This window comes from Labrus bergylta, chromosome 6, assembly GCF_963930695.1.
Source record: "Labrus bergylta chromosome 6, fLabBer1.1, whole genome shotgun sequence".
In the NCBI taxonomy this organism is placed as follows: domain Eukaryota; kingdom Metazoa; phylum Chordata; class Actinopteri; order Labriformes; family Labridae; genus Labrus; species Labrus bergylta.
Window position 1 is genome coordinate 11,869,375 of NC_089200.1, and position 22,059 is coordinate 11,891,433.

The 22,059-nt window shown below is 37.8% G+C and overlaps 1 protein-coding gene across 1 annotated transcript in view; it reads right to left on the minus strand.

Annotated features, from left to right (window-relative positions):
- Positions 1 to 359: 359 nt before the first annotated feature.
- The window catches only part of LOC110000546 (homer scaffold protein 3), a 50,362-nt gene continuing 28,662 nt past the window's right edge, over positions 360 to 22,059 (minus strand). The window contains exons 7-11 of the mRNA XM_065955749.1: positions 21,369 to 21,505; positions 14,831 to 14,987; positions 7,944 to 8,054; positions 6,232 to 6,312; positions 360 to 4,233 (exon numbers count right to left, since the gene is read on the minus strand). Of these exons, the coding sequence (XP_065811821.1) occupies positions 4,048 to 4,233; positions 6,232 to 6,312; positions 7,944 to 8,054; positions 14,831 to 14,987; positions 21,369 to 21,505 (672 nt within the window). The 3' untranslated portion in view covers positions 360 to 4,047. The remainder of the gene's footprint in view (positions 4,234 to 6,231; positions 6,313 to 7,943; positions 8,055 to 14,830; positions 14,988 to 21,368; positions 21,506 to 22,059) is intronic.

A 22,059-nucleotide genomic window follows, 5' to 3' on the forward strand; every position in this document is an offset into this window, starting at 1 on the left:
GAAAAAAATTAATGTCTACAGTGCATGATTAACACTATACTAAAATACAGTTGACCTGGCTGGTAGTGCCAGAAAACAAATGCAGGAGAGGCTGCACTCTGCCAGTACTATGACACTGAAAGCACCACTGCCTATCATCTATGCTAATAGAATTTCAATGCACTTCCTACCACCTGCACTCTTACCAGTGCTGCGATATATTACGTTGTCAACGCAATCTGCAGTGTTCTTATTAGCCTGATCTTCCGATCATTCTTACAAAATTAAAATGCCTAGGAAAAAGTATCAAACATAATATGCACATCATTCTGAATTTAATTTACAAAAAACAACTTTTCTTACAGAAAAGACCACCGCCGTGACTTTGCATGACTGATTTTTAATGTTAAACACATCTGTACAAACATAAGAACTTCATCTAGCATTGTCATATCCCATAGAAACACCTGCTCTCAAATTCAGTGGGACTTGAGCTCAGAGACGCCCATGAACATTTGAACTACTTCAATGAAACTATCCTGAACTTACTAGTATTCTGAGGTATTTGAAGTCTCATTGTAAGGTCAAATGTTTTCCACACTGAGCAAAGAGCAGTTACACTCAGGCTAAATTAAATAATCTAATGGAGATGAACTTCAGCATCATACAGGAATTGTGTTATTCCAGTTTACAGTTGTGCGTCTTTGGTACTGCATTCTCTCAAAGCTGACTGGTTGTTTAAAAAAAGGCCTTATTCCAGTGTGTTAAGGGAGAAGACCAACCACAGATGTCCCAACACAACGTTTGATGCTGTTTATTGTTTTGTTCTTTTGTGGTGTGAAAAACTTCCTTCCACAGCCCACTAATCATGCTTCAGCTGGTGATTCACTACATTGCCCAGAATGCTGTCTTAATAGCTCCCCAATATATTCAAATACAGATAACAAAAAGAACAGAATAAAGATTATTTGCCATTGCAGCTTTAACCATTTCTAAAGATGCAACAAACAAATTGGTGGCACAATTGTAACATTTTTCAACAACAGGTACCGACATCATTTCAATTATTTAAAGTGGAGTTCTCTATTAATCAGTTTCAGATAGACAATAATGCTGAATATATAATTCACATTATTTTATGGAGTAAAACGTAAACAGTGTACCTTAAAGAAGTACGTGGTGTTACTACTCTTCAGTAAAATAATTTAATACATTATTGATTCTGGGGAAAAAAGGGGGCTGGAATATAGAGGTCTTTCCTGCTTCCCTTGTAGTCTATGGTTTCTGTGCTTGGATGAACTAATCTTGATGTTTGCACAGTATTAGTGTACTTTTCTTACACTCTGGAAAAAGGCTGCTGTGAAGTCAGTGTTCCTAACATTAACTGTGAGGAGCTCATGCTGAGGCTGGTTGCAATCATAATCTAATCAATGGTAAAGAAAACATCTATGATTAAGTTGTAAAGTTGAAGAAACAGGCTGTACAGATCCCTCATTACCACCAGATTACTTGTATTATATGATCAGGCATCTATGCTTTATTTTATTGCTAATTTAATGTCATTGCACACAGCAGCTGATGTCAGAACTCTCAGATTGTGTAGTAACTTGTCAAAACTATTGGAACTTCAACAGTAAACCTCTATGTAATTAATAGAAAACCAGACAGTAATATTCTAACTTTTTACAACTATTTTAGCGAACAAATCCAACGTAAGCATTTATAGAAGAAGAAGGTACAAGCCTTTCATTTCAAAGCTATAATGCTAATTACTAAAGCTAAGGTAATAATGGAATACAACTACATTATGTGGTAGTTTTCATTTACTGGTAAATATTTCATTATGACCTGTTTGAATCATATTTTGACGTATTATTATGATCCTAGCAGTTACAGCATCAACAGCTGTGAAGGCCTGCACCTTATCTGTTCCTATATTACGGTCATGAGAAGAAATCAAAAACTCATCTGGGGTTGAGAAGTAAAGATCGATAGCTGCTGTGCATCAGAGGTTCACATACAAAGCTGACCAACAAGTCAATTTAGTACCAACTTACTAAAACTACTGCAATTGTGCTTTATAAGTCGATTTAGTCTCAGGTTCCACACTCTCTCTCTCTCTCTCACACTCACACACACACACACACACACACACACACACACACACAGATGACGGCTTCACAGTTCTTGGCAGGTTCGGGGCATCTGCAGAGCTCATGCATCGCTCTCTTTGTGATCTATACCCTGCGGATTTGCTGAGCCTGTATCTATGGTTTTTATTACTGTTATGTTAAAATGATAGCGTTAGAAATGCTGCAAAAAGAAATACATAAAGTGGAACTGCATCCTTTAGTGAACAATGTCAAATGTAAACAAAATTAAACTTGGCACAAACAACAAGTGCAATCTCAGGTTCAACAACATTAGGGCGGAAAAGCAACGTCACTTTCTGCAGTAACACCTCCGGACCTTTCCTTCACATACTGATCTGTCTGTCAGTGTGGTATTTAGCAGCAAATTAGCCACGACATATTGTTGATTTCACACCTCAAGCGTCAATGTAACCCATCGATGAACAGGAGTAATAGAATAAGTGTGTGAAAAAGAGCAGTCCCTCCTCAAACAGAAACAAAACCCGTTGGTACGCTGGCGATCCTCAGAGGACAGAAAGTGAGCAGGTTGTTGCAATTGTTTGTTGATGATCCGGCTGCTGTGAGGCCAGTCCAAGCTGCTGATGGAGATTATTTTTATTCAGGGTCTTTGTCTCAATGTGTCCTTAAGACCCAACTCACTTTGGGTGCATCTCCACAGTGTAGGGAAGGATTGCACCACTACGGCTCAGGATTGTTACTGTGCAAAAGCAGACATTTTACATGGATATCATTTTACTAGTTGTCTTAACATAAAGTTACTTCTCATATCTATAATTTCATGGAATAACGCACATCTAAATGCATTGGTCTTACCGGAATATATACTGTACTATGTGTTGGCCACAGGCTGTAACTGTCATGTGTTGAAGCCAAACTGCAGTAACAAACATTGACATGTCTACAAATGTCCAACAACATAGAAAAAAAAGTATTTAGCACAGTTTTTTTGGTAGGAGTTCTTAGCCCATATAACATCTCACATCCTGCTGTTACTAGACTGAAGTTTAACCGAGACTGGACATGGTTCAATGGATAAGACGTCTAGGTCTGCTGTAAAAAACAAACAAAAGAAAAAAAACAGAGCAGCACAAGCTTTTATTTAACACGTCAAGGCTTTTGACCTTGTGTTCTTAACTTCTTTCAGAGCTTTATTGCATCTATTTCCACTATAATTCAATGAGAGTAAGTACTGTGAGTTGTGTTAAGAAAAAAACACAAAAATATACGAACAAAAAAGTACCGATATTTGATATTTCGCTACCTTTTGAAACAACAATCTACTTTTGCAGAGTAACCATCTTATTATTACTTTTGGTGCAAATCCTGTTTTAAAGGTAAGCTGTGTAGTTTTGCAATTAATAAACTACTTTCTCAGTATAATAAACATAAATGATAAGACCATCACTGCAGCCACTTCTCTGATGCATTGTGAATCCATCAGGTCACATTTAGAAAGAAATCTGAATTGCTATGGCAACAAAAAGAGCAGGAGGGCGCTGTTGCTCCAAAGACAAATGGATCTTCAGCTTTCAGAGTTTGCAGTGATGGCAGATGTAGAAAAGAGTGAAACACTGGTGTAAAAATCTTCCTTTCCTCATCAGGTGTAGAAGAGTTAAAGGTCATGCAGCTGCTTGAAGTGTGATACGGACAAAACAAGTAGCAGTGTTTGAGATAATCATAACAAGGTTGCAGTTTAACTTAATCAATGATTTATTCTGCAGACAGCACCTTTGAGAGGATTCTGATATCTGCTGTATACCAGCACTGATCATAAAAAACAGATCTGTGAAGGTAAACACCTGTACCTCCTCCTCCGTATTGCTTCGACTTCTGCTCTGCCCAAACCTCGGGATAACGCAATGCAAGTGCAACCTGTGCTGACTGTGGAGATGCAGCCCAATTTCTGCTGCTGCAGCTACTTGTCGATGAGTTTTGCCAGGCTCTGTTTCAGGTCTTTAAGGTCGCAGATTTTGACGTCCAGAACCTCAATGACTCGTCGGACCTCACCCTCCGCCTGCTCCCGCTCTTCCTCGCTGGAGGCGAGCGTCTTCTCAGCACTCTGGACCTGATCCTCTAACTCACTGTTTCGTCTCTCCAGGTCCTGCAGACACATGTTAATACAGTTGTTTTATCTGGATGTATTTCAAAGTGACTGCATAGATTTTGTTGTGCATAAACTTTTTATTCTATTCTGAAAATTGAAAGAGCAACCAATGCAAGTGAGGCACCTGGGAAGTAAATGATTCTCTCTGCAGGATTAAACAAATGCTAAATTCCTTGTGTGGCAGATTACTGCAATACAACTGTTTTCCCACAAACTTTTTATCTATGTATTTATTTAATATTTATTTAACATGGAAAACATTTTTGGGTTTAAAAATCACTTTTTAAAGAGTTTCCTGACCACAACTGGAAAGAGCATAGTTAACAAAGTTCTTGACAAACAAGCCATACATTTAAAGTTTTCAGTTAAACTGGCAGTATGCAATCGTGTGTGTTTCCCACTGGCATGGTCCATTAAAATAACCAAAACAGATCGGTCCAATTGAATTGAACTACTTTGTTTTCTTGTTCTTTCTTTTTGCTCTTTCAGTGCGGTTGTTCTTGGTGTAGGACAGCTTGTAATGTTTTGCTGAGGAGTGGTGGGGAGCTAGTCTGGGACTGGGGCACACTGTACAGAGCATGTTCTAAATAGGTCAAGTGTGAGATGTAGAAGTTCAAGTTTTCTGTGTCTGATGAGGGCAACATATGTTGTTTCCTTTATTTTACACTTTAACTTTATGAGAGGGGTCAGTGTTGGCCAGATAATTGGGTCTCGTAAACCTAGTGTGGCCCGCAGGTTAGGGGTTAACTGTTTCAAACTATTTAACCAGCAAATTGAAACGTGTTAGAATGTGCTGTGTGAGTTTATTTTGCATGGCAAATATACCAATGAATAGATTATAGAATGAACACAAGGACAGTGAAGGTCACATATTGATTTACATAATTGAAGACTGACAACCCCATTTAAAATGATGAAAGACCTCATAAAGGCTATGCAATATGCATCAGGTGTTACCTCCAGTAGTAACACTGGAAAATCAGTACAATTTGTTTTCTCCTTGAAGTCTTCAGTTCACCTGTAGCTCTACTGAGTCTGTGCTGCAGGTCTGAGCTGTCCTACGACTCTCATAGTTATGTAATCAGAGCTGTGACTCTCCATCAGTGGACTGTGTTGCTGTGTGGGGTTTAGAGAACAACAGATAACAGCATGCGTGATGGTCAGCATGATGAAAAACTAAGAATTGTTTTGCTTCAAAACAAATTGAGAATGATGTGAGTGCATAACAATATGTTATATTGTAAAGAAATTACAACACTTTTAAATTAGCTGCAAAGTAGAAACCAGTAAAGCCACTAGTTCTAGTATAGTAGTCCAAGATAATGTTATCAAAAACAAAAGGATTGCACTGGCCCATCAGTAACAGCTTTAAGTCTGATTCATTAAGAAGTGAAAGTCTATCTTTAAAGAGAGAAATTCCTGAGTGTGAAGATGTTGGAACAACAGGTTTAAAAGGTTTTGTCTCCTTAAGGATGAAAAAAAAATGTAATACAAAGGATTTTTAAGTATTTATCAACCCCACGGCTTATTGACAGTATATATTTAAAATGAAAGGTTGTTCATTTAAATATTTGTCTGATGTTTCTGAATAATGTGAGTGATACAGAAAAGGGATTTGTTGGTTTCTCTACAACCCTTCTCTAACCCTTTCAATGAAGAAGTTCTTTAAACTTTAAATGGTCTGTTCACTGCCAACCTAGCCTAACTAATAAACTAACACATCGTTAGCTTCATGTTTATTGTTGTGTATTAATATCTCTTGTTGCTGTATGATTTGTAAATAATAATCTTGTGAAGAACATTTTTTAACTCATGTATGGAGTGTACAGTTTGTTCTCCAGGTGTGCATATCATCACTTGATCTTGAATACATTTCGAGCAGATTCAGCTCCCTGTAACACAAGTTCAGTTTACTTGTAAAGCAAAGTTACTCCGACTGAGCGCTCCAGTTTTACTGAAAAGAGAAACAACATCCGCAGCCTGTCGTCAGCTCACCTGCAGTCTCTGCATGGCCTCCTCTCTCTCCTTCTCTAGCTCACCCACATCTGTTTTCTTGCTCTGTAGATTGTGTATTTCCTGAAAATACAAACACATCAAACTGTCAGAACACCGTGTTCACACCACCCTCCTACACATCCACTGACCCTGTCTGTCAGCACATAGAACATTTATATCTTGATTTGCACTATAATGAAGCCGATGCTTTCTTTATAAACCAGGCTGCTGATAAGACTGGGGGGACACCATGATGTTTAGAGTAAGAACAGGGGGATTCAGCCCCCCTGGGGGAAAGCTTACAAACGTGACAAATTTAGCTGCCAAGAGCGGAACTTTTCTAAATGACAGGTGTAACATAGTTATGAAAATTAAACTCAGCAGAAAGCTGCTTTAAGGAACATTTCACTGTAATCTCCATTGGGTTTGCCAAGAAGACATTTGATGGACATTAAGTTGGCTCATAAAGGCAAAAATTATTCTCAAGGTGGTGTGTCATAAAAAGTCTTTATACAGCAGGCTTAGAAAACGGTAATGAAGGTGAGTCAGAGAACACTGATTTCATTTAACATGTAGGCGGCAGCTCGGGACGTCTGCAGGATTTATTTCTGTGACATTCTTTTTAAGACGCTCTCCGTCTGACCAATCCTGTGATTCAACAGGAAAAGACTGAGCCTCAAAGATAAATTATGTTCTGAGTAGAAAGATGAAACCAAAGAGCACAAAGAGAAGCCAAAAAAGTCATCGCCTTCTGTCACGTCTGCTTTAATTTTCTAACAGTATGCATGGAGATAATAATTTCGATAAAAACTAGGTTATTGAAGCAGAAAGATCTGGTTAAAAACCTTCAAATGATTCAGGGAACAAATACTCAAAGTGGCACTTGAATGTTTCATGCTCTCCAAGCCTAACAGAGTAATTAAACAAAATGTAACCGTGTTATAATAGAGTGTTTGGTGTTTTTTTCTCCCCATTTAATGAATAACAGCAGCAGATTCACCCTGCATTTACATGCTTCCCAGATGCACGGAGCTCCTGAGACAGAAGGTCATTCTTCCAACTTTGGTGTCAGCATGTTGAAGCAACGTGGATGGTAAAATAATATTTTGTGAGTAATTTCTCAGAACTTAAATTACATTCAAGCCAAAAAATACTTTAATGAACATCAACATTTTCTCCAACTTTCAGAGTTGCTTTTCAAATTCAAAGAGAAAGTATTTCCCTTTCAGAGCAGATTTTCAGACCAAAACAAAAGCTCTCCTTGGAACCATCTCCTTTATCCTTCTTCTCCGTCCTCCCCTCCTGCATCCACACGTCCCCTGACTCTCCTTCCGGCTTCACCTTAAGTATCTCAAATTTGTTGTTATCTGTTCGTCTTTTTAGGCCAAATAATATATTTTCTTAGTTTTGGAAAGTCTGTTGGTTCTCCTTTAGTTGTACTCTTGTGACATTATTATGCCCCAAGAAACAGCATCCCTGAGTGGGCGGAGCCACCTCTCTCCCCCACCTGGTGGCAGGGCTTACAATCGGAGAGGGAGCGGTTAACAAGAAAAAAAACACCTCTAAGTGACACATGAACATGCTGAAGGAAGTGCTGTCTCCTCAGTGTGAACATAGAGCTGAAAGCTTGCTCTCAATGCCATTGTTCTCTATAGGACAGTCATTAGATTTGGACAGTGTGTATCACAGTATGCAGTGAGCTGGTGTCTTGCCTGGTCTTTAGCACTCAGCAGGACTTCCAGCTCCTCCATAGAGCGGCTCAGCTCCTCTCCACTGGTCTGGACAGCAGAAGGATGGCCCAGCTGGGCCTCCAGCTCCGCCACCTAAAACACAAACACAGACACACACATTTAATACATACTTTATTTTAAGGCAAACATCAATCTAACACATCCACGAGGACAATGTTCTCTGTAGATGTTAAGGGTAATACATGTTTAGAGTTGATTTTAAATGTTTTTAAATTAGTATTTTCTTTTCCAGTGTTTTGCCAAAAAACTGTTTTATTAAGTATTAAACACGTGAACAATTTGACCCAAGGATAAATGAAGGTTACGCCAACGTTAGCACATTTAGTCTTTACAGAATTAATATTTGTATCTATTTTTCAAAACAAAAGAAAAAACATTCATACACCACTTACACGTACAACATCAATCTACAAAGCAAAGTTAGCACAACATTGTCCTCAAAACCAGAAGATCCGGGTCAAGTCATAAAACAGGTTAAAAAAAACCATGGTGGAGCTACTGAGAAACTAACATCTACATCACTGAAACATGCAGGGTAAAAAATAAACAGCCCATCATAAAAGAATGCAATATTTATGCATTATATAATTTATTATTAAAGCGAGTTTTTTTTAAACCTTTAAACAGGTGGAATTTATTGTTTAATATTTAAAGGGTGCAGGGTGTGTACTTAGAGAAGAAGAAGCCACTATAAAAGCTTTGACATCCCAGATTCAGCATCATCTGAGGAAATGGGGGAGGTAACTTATCAGGAAACGTAGGGCAGGGGCGGAGGAACCAGTGAAAGTCATGAGTAGCTGGAGGGATGTTGTCCCTGGTTTATTAACAAGCAGACGGAAAGATACACAAGTCATATCTAACATGACACAACACTAAATACAATCATGAATGAAGTCTCCCACGTAAACAAGAAGGTTCACTTTTGGAGCCCAACTGATAAAAGTAATCGGTAGACTAGATGTATAGAAAGAAAGAAAGAAAGAATGAAATAGTATTTTGTATATATTTGAGTCATCATTTGAAAATCACAAGTTTTATGTACTGCTTAGGCAACATAAAGCTCATTTCAATTTAATTGAATTTAATTGAAAGAAGGAGAGAGAGGGAGAGAAGAGAGAGAGAGGAAGAAAGAAAAGGAGAGAGAAAGAGAAAAAGAGAAGGAAAGAGAGAGAGAGAGGGAGAGAAAGAAAATGAAGGGCAGCTATGTAATGAGGAGAATGATGCACTGGGATTTTATTTCAGCCGTTTTAAAATGAAAAGGCTTTGAAATGATTATACAAAACAAATTTTCTACAACCAGAGAACAAAAATGACCCCCTCAGCATCAACACACACAGAAACAAGGTTTCTATATGTTAAAAAGCTTTCTCTTGCCTTGAGATCTTTCATCAAATTTGCTGGAGGCAAATGACTTGAACATGAAAAAGGTTTTTCCAAATCTGACCCACTTCATTAACAGAAAGGCCAAAGAAGGACAGTGAGTGACAGTTTGACTAAAAAAGGGCAAACTGTTCAGCCTTTGAAGTCCGACCATGCTGTGATTTGAAGTTTGTGGTTCACCGAGTAACTGCTCAGTAATCCTTCAGGGCTTTGAAGCTCTGAAGAGTCTGAGCAAAACACAAACACAGCAGTGGTTGGAGGTTCGATTCTCCCTGGACTTCATTTACAACAAAAGAAAATCTATGTACTAATTTTTGCTTGCTCTGAGAAACATCGGATTAAGACAATAATCTAATTGTGTCTCGAGGGTCGAAACAGCTTGCGCAGTTGAATTAGAGAATTGTGTTCATGTTGTTGTTGTGTCCTCTGAAAACATGGATACATTGTGAGGAATCTGTGTGTTTAAGTGATGTAACGTTACATTACGTCTTTTTAGATAATGAAATAAAAAGGGTTTATTCTGAACACTGGACCAATTACATTAAACGGATCAAATAGTGTCACAAATCAGTGACTCGACTTTAGACATCACAGCTGACAGGATACATATCCGTTTTCTCATCTACTCTTGGGCTGTTGTTCTTTTACACAGTTATTTCTAATAACTAAATCACCTTAAATAAAGAGTTTAACATTTAACTTGTATCTCCACTTTAATCAAAAGACTTTATTTTCAGCGCATCAAGTTTTTTTTTTATATAGTTTTTCATAGTGCACTGTGATGGTGAAGTCACTAGTTTGGAGTTGTTGAGGTACTGGGACTAAACAAGTCATTGCATGGCCATACTAATTATTGTAGTTTTATAGAGCCAACTATTCCAGTGTCTAACCGTCAGATGAATCTATAATCGTATTCAGAGACGTTGTTGCAATGCTGCTCGCCCCCGTACCGACTGATAAAGGCTTTTTTTTGCAGAAAACAGAAAAATTCAAATAAGATACTTGAATAACTCCTTATTGAAATGTTTTAAGTTGTTGATGCAGGAACAAACAATGCTTGTTTCATTTCACACTGGATATCTGCATCAGCTCAGTGCGTGTAATGTAGATCTGTGTTTGAATGGAGGCAGCATTTTCAGCTCCCATGTTAACGTTTTCCTTTTCCTCACTTTACCATCTCCTCAGTATTTCCCACAGGCAATTTCAAAGAGGCTCTTTTATACATTCTACACTATGTCACATGACATCTAAGCCAAGCATCAGAAAAACCGCCGCAGGTTCAAGAGGGGTCCACAAGGAATCAACTCCTTCATATCCCACCATATGTGACAGCATCTGTCCCCAGAGGCTCCACTTCCATGAATCGAGCTCCACATGAAGAGATCAAGCTGTAAAAACTCGGATATCTATCGACATAAATATTCACAGCCATGTTTAATCTTTTTAGATTGACAGAATATTCAAATAACACAATGGCATTTTATATATTTCTATATTAATGGTATGTATGGGAGCAGGGGCCTGAAAAAGGTCAAACAAACACAGGAAGAAAGAAAGAGAAAGAAAAAAAGAAAGAAAGAAAGATGGTGGCTGTCTAAGTCGAGCCCTGGCCTGTAAATGTAATTTTTACTCTATTTTACATTGTACAAGGAACGGCTCTCTGTAAAGGACGTTTCATGAAACTACAGCAAGAAGTTTAGCTGTTAAAAAGAAAACTTTTAAACATTGAGACAAATATCAAGTGTCCCCTTTTCTTTCACTCAGCGTGTTCCCAGCTTAATACACTTTTAAAATCTTTCATTTCAAGTCATATCCACCTATCACATGTGAGCATGACAGCACATACAGTTTAGGTTTTTGGAGCTGCAACCACTAATGTAAACATTTTGACAAACGACTTTGAAAGTGCATTTGACTGAATCGCGTCTGCCTCCAAAATAAAAAAGAAGATTTTCCATTTTATTTGTTATTTTTGACATTGAATCACTACTTCACATCTTTAGTGGGGGAAAACAAATAAGAAAAAAACTTATAATGGAGTTTTTGTCTTATTTTAAGGTTTTACAGACTCAACAACTAATCAAGTTATTAATAAATAAACTGTAAATAAATACATGGTTGGAGAGCTTATACTTAATCCTTTTAAGGCAACAATCCCTTCAATAAGAAGTAACCATTATAAATACACTTTTAAAATTGAAAAACAGTAATTAATCAACATGTGGGTGTTTACAAAGAGTGTACAGTAAATCTGTACAGAATCCATAAAAGGACATGCACCCATACATTTCCCTGTGAAAATGGTTCATTTGTTGTTTTCTTGAAATCTCATTTTATTAATCTTGTTATATTTGTACCTTGGTTCTGAGAAGAATTCATTGTCAATAATCGTTTCCCTACAGTTTTAGAGCCCTGTTGTTATTCACATCCCTGCTGAACATGACAATCTCAAGATAACAAAGCTTGTATTCTTAAACATAAGAAATCTTCTTTTCAACCTGCAGAAATGCCTTAACGTTTTTTTTTTTTTCCCTTCTTTGATTGGTTTGTTTTCTTCATTGCCCTTTGTCAATACGGTTGCTTGATGTTATTTGAGTCTGCATTGCCTGCCACCAGCGGACAAGAAATCCAAATATATCTAACCAATGAACCCAGAAAACATCAGTGTCCAGTGTAAAGCTTAGTTAAGCTTTAAGGACTTTTCATAACAACATTCAAATGATTTGTTAGATAAGTAATCAAATAGTAATTAAATATAACATGCAACATTGAACAGGGTAACTAGTAATTTGTAATGCATTCTATGTCACAGAAAAAGTTCCCAGCATGCCATTCAATATATCTGGTGGTTTTAGATGATGGTAGGCTTAAAGGTGCAGATTACTGAGCAGGAACTCTTCAGGGCAATATTGGATTGTGTATGATTTCAAGTCAAACAAGACTTAAGAAATTAAATTTGATAATAGGTGTCATATTGATTTGAATAAACTTTCAAATAACTTAATGATTGTGCTGCTTTGATGTCGGTTCAGTAACACCCTCTGAGCTCTCCGTCTTCAGCCAGCATGTGAGTGAGAGCCGGAGAGTCTACAAAATGTTTATCTATGGGATTGACTTTGCTTAGCGTCTGGAAATTTGATCTACATCCAAATATCACAGATGACAAAAAAATCCTCAAAAACACAAATAAAAAGATAAACAACACACACACACTGAAACTCCGGCTCTGGATTCAAACAAACACTCCCGGTGTTTGTTGAACTTGAGTGATCGTGGTGCGTTTGTGTGCCTTATGACTGAGATTGATTCAGGATACTTAGACAATAGATGGGTCATTAGAGATGCTTGTTAGAAGGTCTTGTTTTAAAGTATATACTTATATATCTTAATTAATGTTGGTTGTACTTTGTTTTTGTTTTGTTTTAGTTATCTGTGTTCACTTACTGCTGGGAGAATGATTCTTACAAAGCACAGGAGGCTTTTAGTCAATTCTCCTTCACAGTTGCTTGAATTAAAAATATTGTAGGTGAATCTTAAACAAAAGGTAAAACAAATAAATGAATCATTCAGGGGCTACTTAGAACTTGGAACGGTTTCAGCAGGTAAATTAAGGGGGCCTAAATCACCATGCACAAAATGGGCTACAGCTACAGGTAATGTTGCAGTCTATTAACATGGAAAATTGCTTCCTAGCCCTTTTTTTTTTTTTGCAATGTGGGCGTTTGTTTGATGTATGGACTCTGCAAGTAGCCTTTTGCTCTTCCCCCTTACCTCTAGGTAAGTTAAGAACACAAAACGTGACGGCTGCTTTATTCACATAAAAACAGAACAGGGGGTCAGAGCCAACCCAAAAACCTAAAAAATAAACCCAGAGTCATTCTGCTGTGCAGGAACGCAAACATGGCTGAAGCAGAGAGCGTGAAGAGGGAGGAAAAGCCAGCCAACCCCTTTCCTCCTGCTCCTATGATGATTTATCTTCTCGCCTCTAACTGGGGCAGAGGGGGGGGAGGGGGGCAGTTAGGGTGTCCTGTCCCAAAAAGAAAAACGGAAAAACAACTATAACCCCCTCAACACCCCGTTACCAGACCCTGGAGGCCTGCTCCACTTAAAGCCACCTGGTTGTCTTTGCTGCAGTGTGTGTGTGTGTGTGTGTGTGTGTGTGTGTGTGTGTGTGTGTGTGTGTGTGTGTGTGTGTAACCTTCACCTGGACTGGTGGAGATAGATTAAACCACTACATGAGCTAAAAATAAAGGACCAGTCTGCTGTCACTGCTGGTAATGGCTCTGTTGCCGGCCGGTTGCAGCAGCACTTAATTCTGTCGCATCGAAGAAGCTTTGTTAAGCTTGACCAAGGGCAGAATTTTCCCTCTGTAAATTAAAGATGAAATTTCTTGTTTCTGGCCCTGCGATTATCACGGGAGCCTGTCAACAGAAATATCCCAAGGAGAGAGGGGAGGGGATGGAGGGATGAAAAATGCATCTGCAGTTTGGGAGAAACCAAGTCCATGTGGGGATTTGAGTGTGATAGTTATAGAGGATGAATATAAAAACAGCAGCATGATATACAGCTGGTCTCAGATTGGTCACATCGTCAGGGAATGACCTGAAAATGTTTCATGGAATAAAATCATATGCTGTATTTCTCCTTTGGTTATGTACAGTTTGTTTTTTCTCATGTTAGATGCATTTATAGCAAAAATCTGGGTTTTAATTTATAACCATGTATGTTTTTTATAATAAATAATCCAAGTTACAGTAAATTAAGTACAATCTAAGGTACATGCATTTTAGAATTAATACTGTTAATATTGTTTTGCATGTATTTTGGCAAGGTTTACACCAAAATTGAAAAGAAATACTTTGCAGCTAGTTTAGGTGTCCTCATTTTAAAATAGGAATGTGACAAAATGATTTATAGTGTGACTTGTTTTGGATGGATTTGCTGTGGGACACATTTCTCCTTTGGGTGTTCAGTAACTGACAGGAAGCTAAAACAAAATGCATGAAAACACTCAAGTGAGCATACTGAAATAAAACTTGAAGTAACTGAGATGGATTACCTTTTGTTATAAAGTTGCCATCATTGGTTATAAAACCATATTTACAAAATGGGACAGTTTTGAACACCAACAATAGATGTTGGCTAATGTGTGGTCTATTGTTTAATCTTAAATGTTTTTGTATTGTTGTTTTTTTTTTGATGGACCCCAGGAAGGAAAGTTGTTCCTGCAGAAATAGCTACCAGGGATCCTATGTGTACATATAAACAAATAATAAATCAAAATAGACAACAATCCCATTCCACAAGACAAAATGCGTGCCAGCTTTTGTATTTCTTTGTGTATTCTTAATTCTCATCCGCCTTTACCGAAACATCCTGAATTGCACCACACCGTTATAAGCTGCAGGTATATTATACCATACAGTTTTTATTTAACCCACTCTCTACATGACCACCCTGTGCATCACCTGGTCTTTGAGGCGATCAGTCTCCTCCTGGTACTCAGCGAGCTGCTTCTTCCACTGCTCCACACTGCCGTTAGCTTCCTGCAGCGCTGCCACCAGCTTAGCATTACTGTCCTGCAGGGTGAAGAGTTCAGCCTCCAGGTTTATCTCACACATGGACCTAAGGAGAAGTCACAAAAACACAAGAGTCTTAAAGCAGAACTAACTTGCTTTTTTAGAGTACCGTACAAAGCAGGGAGTGGCTTATCAGTGCTATTTTTCTGCCATCTGTGACTGAAAACAATGACGATGTTAGCAGTTTGAATAAACCAAAACACTGAGCTGAAAGACACTAAAACACCCAGGAGTCAGAAAAAACTCAAAAACACTGCAAAGTCATGTGAAAAATATAATGGATTACAACTGACATAAAGAATTTAGGCAGACTGAAAAGTGCAGAAGAAAATGACGTCATGAAGTGAAACTTGGTATTTCATGCCACAGCAGATGTTTGGAGAGCTTTAATTGAAATATATTTGATTTTAAAGAGCCATACACCCATGTATTTTAAATTTATGAAAGTGGTCAAACCAGATGAATCCCTGTCATCATAAATGTGCTACATTTAATGACTTGTAAATTACCCTCAAAAATGACTTTTCTTTCTTTCTCTTCATTATTAATGTAGTGTAATGTCCTTTTTTCTCTTTTTGTCATGTATGTATTGGAGAAGCCCATTATGATACGATCCTGTATATTTGGTACCTGTGCATTTAATGTGATACCAATGCCAACAGTGTACTTCATTTGATGCCAATCATGTGAATGAGAAGATTGAGTTGCATGAAATTCCACCGAACTGTACAACTTAGTAAACATTTGTACAGATCGATTCAGTGATCGACAGCCTTTCCTCCAGTCCCATGTTCACTTCATATTAAAGTATTAATTAGCTTCTAAATCAGACTTTGTGCGTTATATGATCACACTAAGGATTTGAATATTGTCTGTTTACATTGCACAGTGTCTTTAAGTTTTATACTGTAGGATTTTTTTCACTCTGACAGTAGGTGCAATGCTGTGTACGAGCTTTCTAAATGTTTGGTCTACTTCTTTTATGTGTAAACCTATTTGGCAATAAACCCCATTCTGATTCTGAATTCAACAATCACATGACACATTTAATCCAAGAATGCTTGCTGTGATTGGCTGCAAGCAAACCATAAAAATGTTTTTTTTTTAACTTTTAAACGCACAGTATGTTAATACTCCACCAAACAATAAAAACTGTTGATGTCGAGGCTGTGCAAGTTACACAGGAGTGATACTCAGAAACTCGACCCCCACCACTGATGAAAATGAACTCCGAGTTGACCATAGTCAAGACGAACGGACGGAGCAGACCTGAGGAAGTGAAAATGTTTAACGACGAGGGAATGTATCCAAATATAATTGACGCATTACGTTTTGATCACAGCAGCACATACAGTTCCTGCTTCCTTATGTAGCAGTCTTTGACTTAACATTCAGAGTATCCATGGCAACGATAACCATGTCGTGTCTGGCCCGTTACACTATGAAATGATGGCTTTCTCTGACTCTGATAACAGTTGGAAAGACTTGAGGTAATGTACAGTAAGTAATCAACCAAAAAATATTGGTATATCACATGGTTTAGTCCATTTTTAATTCATTTAGATATTTTTAAGTGTAATAATTCTACATGTTGTATCTTTAAATGTTGGTATCATGTGACTGAAGTATTTTTTAACCGAATTGGAACCTGGGTTATTACATTAGAGGGTAAAAAAGGTGACAAATGCCAAAAGCCGGGTCAGAACAGTGCTGCTAATTATAAGTCTAAGTCTATGTTTAAAAAACAAACAAAAAAAAAACAGTACCCCTTTGTATTTCGTCAAAAAAAATAAAAAAATAAAAAAACAGGAAGGAATTATCCGCAGTTGTGCCAGCAGCCTACAGAGCAGCTCATTACCTCAGGATGTGGGGCTCCTACATTCAGACTCTGTACTTCATAAAAAATGGGTTTGTTTATTTTTATTTTGTTTTTTTGGTTGTAGCTTAAAGGGTCTACTCTGTATTCTTTCTAAAACCTTGTTTTGCTGAATGCTACATAAATGAAATGTGAACCTTACAACATGTGACAGAACAGAAAAAAACATGATGCACCTTTAACACAGAGACAACAGGAAAGGCAGAAGAAATCCATCGCCACCTGTGATGTTTTATCTTTTATTAACACCTGGGAGAGGAGATAAGGTGCTGTCTGACGGTAAAGGTCAGGTTTTAGTGGTGATATTTAATAAACTAGGGAGCTTTCTTATGAAAACATGGAGTTTAGGAAACAGAGTCTTTGACAGACTAATAGCTTGGCAACCATAAAACCACTCACCATAGCAGCCGGAGAAAAAAACAAACCCTCATGGGTTTATGACAATCATTAAATAAAACTGTTGGGATAATAGACTGTAAAGCAGCCAGGTATGAGTGTTTTTCTGCTTCTAGGTCTCAGAGTGATCTGAGGGTTGAGTGATCAATAATAGGCACCATAATGATGATAATAAAAGGCGGCAAAATTCAGACATAATCACACATCATAGAGCCAAGACAGAACCAGCGGGGTGTTTTTAAAGCAGACTGAACTTCTAGCTAATAGTTCAATCTTAAATATGTGACTCACTGACAGCTCTTTTAGTTTAACTTTGAATATTTCCAAAGAACTAATCTTACAGAGCAGCTTTCTTTCGTTTAGTTTAGCAGCACTCACTGCTGCTTAACAAAACTGTGTTTCCTTGCTTTTAGTCTCCAAATATCCTCAATAAGAGTTACTCTGACAAAATAAGTCCAAAAAACAGGCCTATTAGTTTGTGTTGGCATGTAACAGGTTTAATGAAAGAGGCCAATTTGTCACCCTATCAGAATGTTCTGTCTCTGCTGTTTCTATGCAGAAACATTCTTATCTTCCAGCACTGTGATTGGAGGTCCCGCTTACGAACAGAGTGCTTAGTAAACCTAAATCAATAAGAGATTAATTTCAAATGACAGTAACAATTGAACAATTACATCTTCCATCTTAGTGTGTTGGCTTTGTTATATCAGTTTTTTTTATATAAATTCTGCCCGCAGTCAGGTGCACGAATCACAAACTTAAAGTTGTCCAGATAAGATAACAAGTTTTCCCCCACAGGCGCATGTTTGATGACTATGAGGACATAGCAGCAAATGTATTATCTATCCTTTTTCCTAGGTAAACTTTTTATATAATGTTTATTTGGGGGCTTTTAATGCCTTTATTTAGAGACTTTATTTATTGGTCCTGTGTGGTAGGCTATAGAAGAGAGGAACTATCACGCTTAAACAACCCAGCCAATTGTCAGCATACTCTGATCAGGTGCACGAGGAACTGCTGATAATTATCTGTGTGTTTAATGCTGCTGAAGACCATTTATACACTATATTTGTGTTCATTGTTTCCACCAAAATACTAATCAGAAAAAGCTTTTAAATTTGAATTGTGTAAAAAGGCAACTATGTCTTGACCAGAATTTGACTTGAACAGTTTGAGGCAGAGAGCTTGTAATGCTTCTTTCTGCCGAGATTTCCAATCCAGAAAATATTTTTTAATTTCATGCTGTCAGTTCTTTGATAATGTGTCAAAAAGAAGCTCTTGTTCCAGAAAGCCTTTCAGCTGTAGAGTGGGCACCAGTCTGCTATGTGGATGAATAACACTTTCTGTTGTTTATTGAATAAATCCTGAAGTCTGGCACTACAAAACCTGCTCCCTGTGCTGCGCAGGTCATCTGTTCTGTTTGGTTTGTTTAAAGTTTTTCGTTTAAACAACCTGAAAACAGTTTTCAGTTGATGAGTGAGTGGCAAGAGATGACATGATACATTTAATGTTAGAAGAAGACTTCATATTTAATGACATCTGTGATATTTGAATGAATAGGCCTAATAGCCTCATAGATACTTTAAATGAACTATCACATGAGGAAGAGTGATATTGTACATCTCAGCTATGAGTGTGGTATTATTTTTACATTTAATTTCTTAAAGTAGCAAATAGTATTCAAAAGTGATAATCAACATCACATAACTTTATGCTCCACCAACGCAACTAGTTCCACAACTTCACTGAAACTGGACTGTTGCATAGCAACCCAAGCATTCTCCTTCACTCTTGCTATTTTGTTGGTCTCCATGGTTACAACTGATCAGCTACTTAGTTTTATGTTCATTTATTTGTAAAAACATCATAAAAACGATGTTCATCTGTGAAGATTATCCTGCCTATGCTTCAGAAACGTGCGTTTGCCACAGAGCTTATTTTCTGCAATGATCCAAAATCCAATGCAAAAATCCCATAGGCGAATTCTCGTTAGACCCCATGGCGATGCTACTTCCGGGTTGGCCTACAAAAATACGTCACATGGTTTGTTCTCTATTGTCTCGAGCTCAATTCTCCGGAAAATATCCTGCTGCGTTCTCACATCAGCCCACTCGGACTTGCTGCGGAAACAATACTAGGGGTCTGGCAGGAGAAACTCCGGGTGAAGTATGAGTGAAACATTTGGCTGTTTGTGTTCACATGTAGCCTACAGCTCCTCCGGGAAATATCGTGAGTTTTTCAGGAGATTTCTGCTAGTGTGAAATCCCAATATACTGTATGATCACTTACGGTATGGAATTCATCTTGTCTAATCAGATTACTTGGTCAGAACTAACTGTTGTGTAAAAGTTAACAATTCTCACAGAGACTTTGATAAAATAAAATATCTTAAAAGCCTTACCAGATATGTACACTTCTTTGGATCAGTTTAATGATTTCTAAGTGTTTTTAAATCATAATGTCATTGTTTTTTTGATGATATTGTAATTGTTTTCTCCTTTTCTCCTCTTAACAGAAGACATGTATTAAATGGTTGGAGTAAGTTATATTCACTGTGTAGAGCTCCTTAAACTGCTGGAAGCATATACTGCTCTGCTCATGTAGCCACGCTGAGACAGGATCATAACCTCTGTAGAAACTTTCAAGGGATGCATTCCTCATCACGACTCCCACACATTCATCTGCGGGCTGCGGCTCTAACTTTTTGGTATATTATTATTAAAGATTTATGTCATTATTCCTGTTCTGCTGGCCAAGTATTCTTTATAAACATCAGAAGCTTTGAGCGTAAATTCACAGTGCACACTGTCTCCGCTCTTTGTGTTTCCTTTGTTAGTCTTTCTGCTCTAGATGTCAAATAAACCTGCTAGATTAAACAGATGTTAAGTATGCTGTCTCATAAATGTACTCATGCAAAATGTATCAAAGCCAGTACTGTCAGAGCTGTCAGGTCCAATTTTTTTGGTACACCCCAAAGAACACTTTTCACAAAACAGCGGAGAGGAACAATTATGGAATGCAAAAGGAAGAAATGTATCTCCACAGAAGGTGAACAAAAATATTTATATTGTGTTCATAGTATCCAAAACAAACTAAACTACTTGTAACTGAGATTGTAGGCTTTAACTACATCTAAATGTAAAAAGTTCTCAGTGTCCTTCTGATAAATGTAAAATACAAGAAGCAGTGGAAGTAATGATGTCTGGAGTGCTGGGTGTACTCTTAATTTGTGCCCCAAATTTATTTTAAAGAGGCCCGTCAAGCAACAGATGAAAGCCCTGTGGTATAACAAGTGACATGTAAGACTTCTTGGATATTTAATTTAACACCCAAAAATGGGACAGTAGTATCTGCACATTTTTACTTAACTTCTGCTGCTTCTTCAGGGGGTTACGAGGATGATTATGAAATTAACATTAGAAACAGAGGAGGCGCAGATTTGACAGTTAAAAACTAGCACGTGTAGTTATGTATTTACAGTGAACCACTCCTCATTGTATTAGTCCATGCAAACACATTATTGTTCTTTGTACTATAATGAGTACTGCAGCTTCCCTTAAACAGAACGCACTTTACACGGAGTATGCATACAGGTTGGATATATTTCTTTATTCATCATAACATAGCACCTTGATCTTTGACCCTCTTTCAAAAGCAATAGAAGCAGTCTGTAGCTGATTCATGTCTGCTCTCTTTGGGGCCTTGCTGATGTGAAGTACCTTCTGATGTGCAGAGGATTTGAGGGTCAGAATAGACAAGAAGCGAAAGCACCCGCAGGAATCAGGAAGGTTTTTTCACGAAAACGGAAAATGTCATCTATCTTTTATGGTTTGCCAAAACAACGGTTGTAAAAAACCCCACAAGAAACTTCACAAGTGCCTCGGCAATTACCGACTGTGTAAGATTCTTTGATGCTAAATGGTCGTTTGATAATGAGTATGTTTTGTTCCAAGGACAAATCGCCATTTCACTGAGTGAGAAAAGGAAATAATATGACATAAATCCTTGTATCCCCTTCACCAAACCACCTAAAAAGAAATGTTACCAGGTGATCCTAAAGTTCTAGAAGCTATTAAGCCAGATTTTCTGAAGACAACATGAGGCCTGGTGATGCAGTAATGTTGCTGCTGAAGCAAAGAAAAACATTCTCATTACCCTTCTGACAGCATCTTTTTGACCCTCTCCTTCTCCACCGTCAGCTCCACTTCGGCGCTCTTGCTGCGGAAAAGCTTTTCCTCTCCGGGCCCGTTGACTGTAAGCAGAGGTGGAGAATGGCGGTCCTCTGACAACTCCTGAACCAAAAACACAAACAAGACATAAGCTCTGTTACAAGGCTGAAAGGAAATCAGTCACAGCTCTGCTTATATGGCGTGAAGTTCCTTCTGTAGCTGCACTAACCCTACTGAAAGGAAACCAAAGGAAAGGTTTGAAACACAAGAACCCTATTGTGTTTAAAGTGCTATAAACTGGAGAAACAAAACCTTCTATGGAGTTGTTTGGGATTACAAAATAAATCCGGATCAGCTACACTGCAGTTTTCCTGTTACAGGAGACAAGAGTCCTCTCCAAGAAACTTTCCCTTTAGACGTCAGGAGCATGTGGAACTTTACAATTAGTGCTTTCTTTTCTGCACTACATGATTTTACTAAGAGCGGCTGTTCAAAATGACATATTGTTTAAATACAACACAATATGATGGTGGATACTGTTGATACAAGACAAAGCTGAATTCAAGAGATTCATTACTGTCACTGTATTCAGATTTGTCATCAGAAGAAAACAAGACAAGTCACAGCAGCAGGCAAGGACAGAGCTCAACCAGTCGAGGACTGACATGTTCCATCTG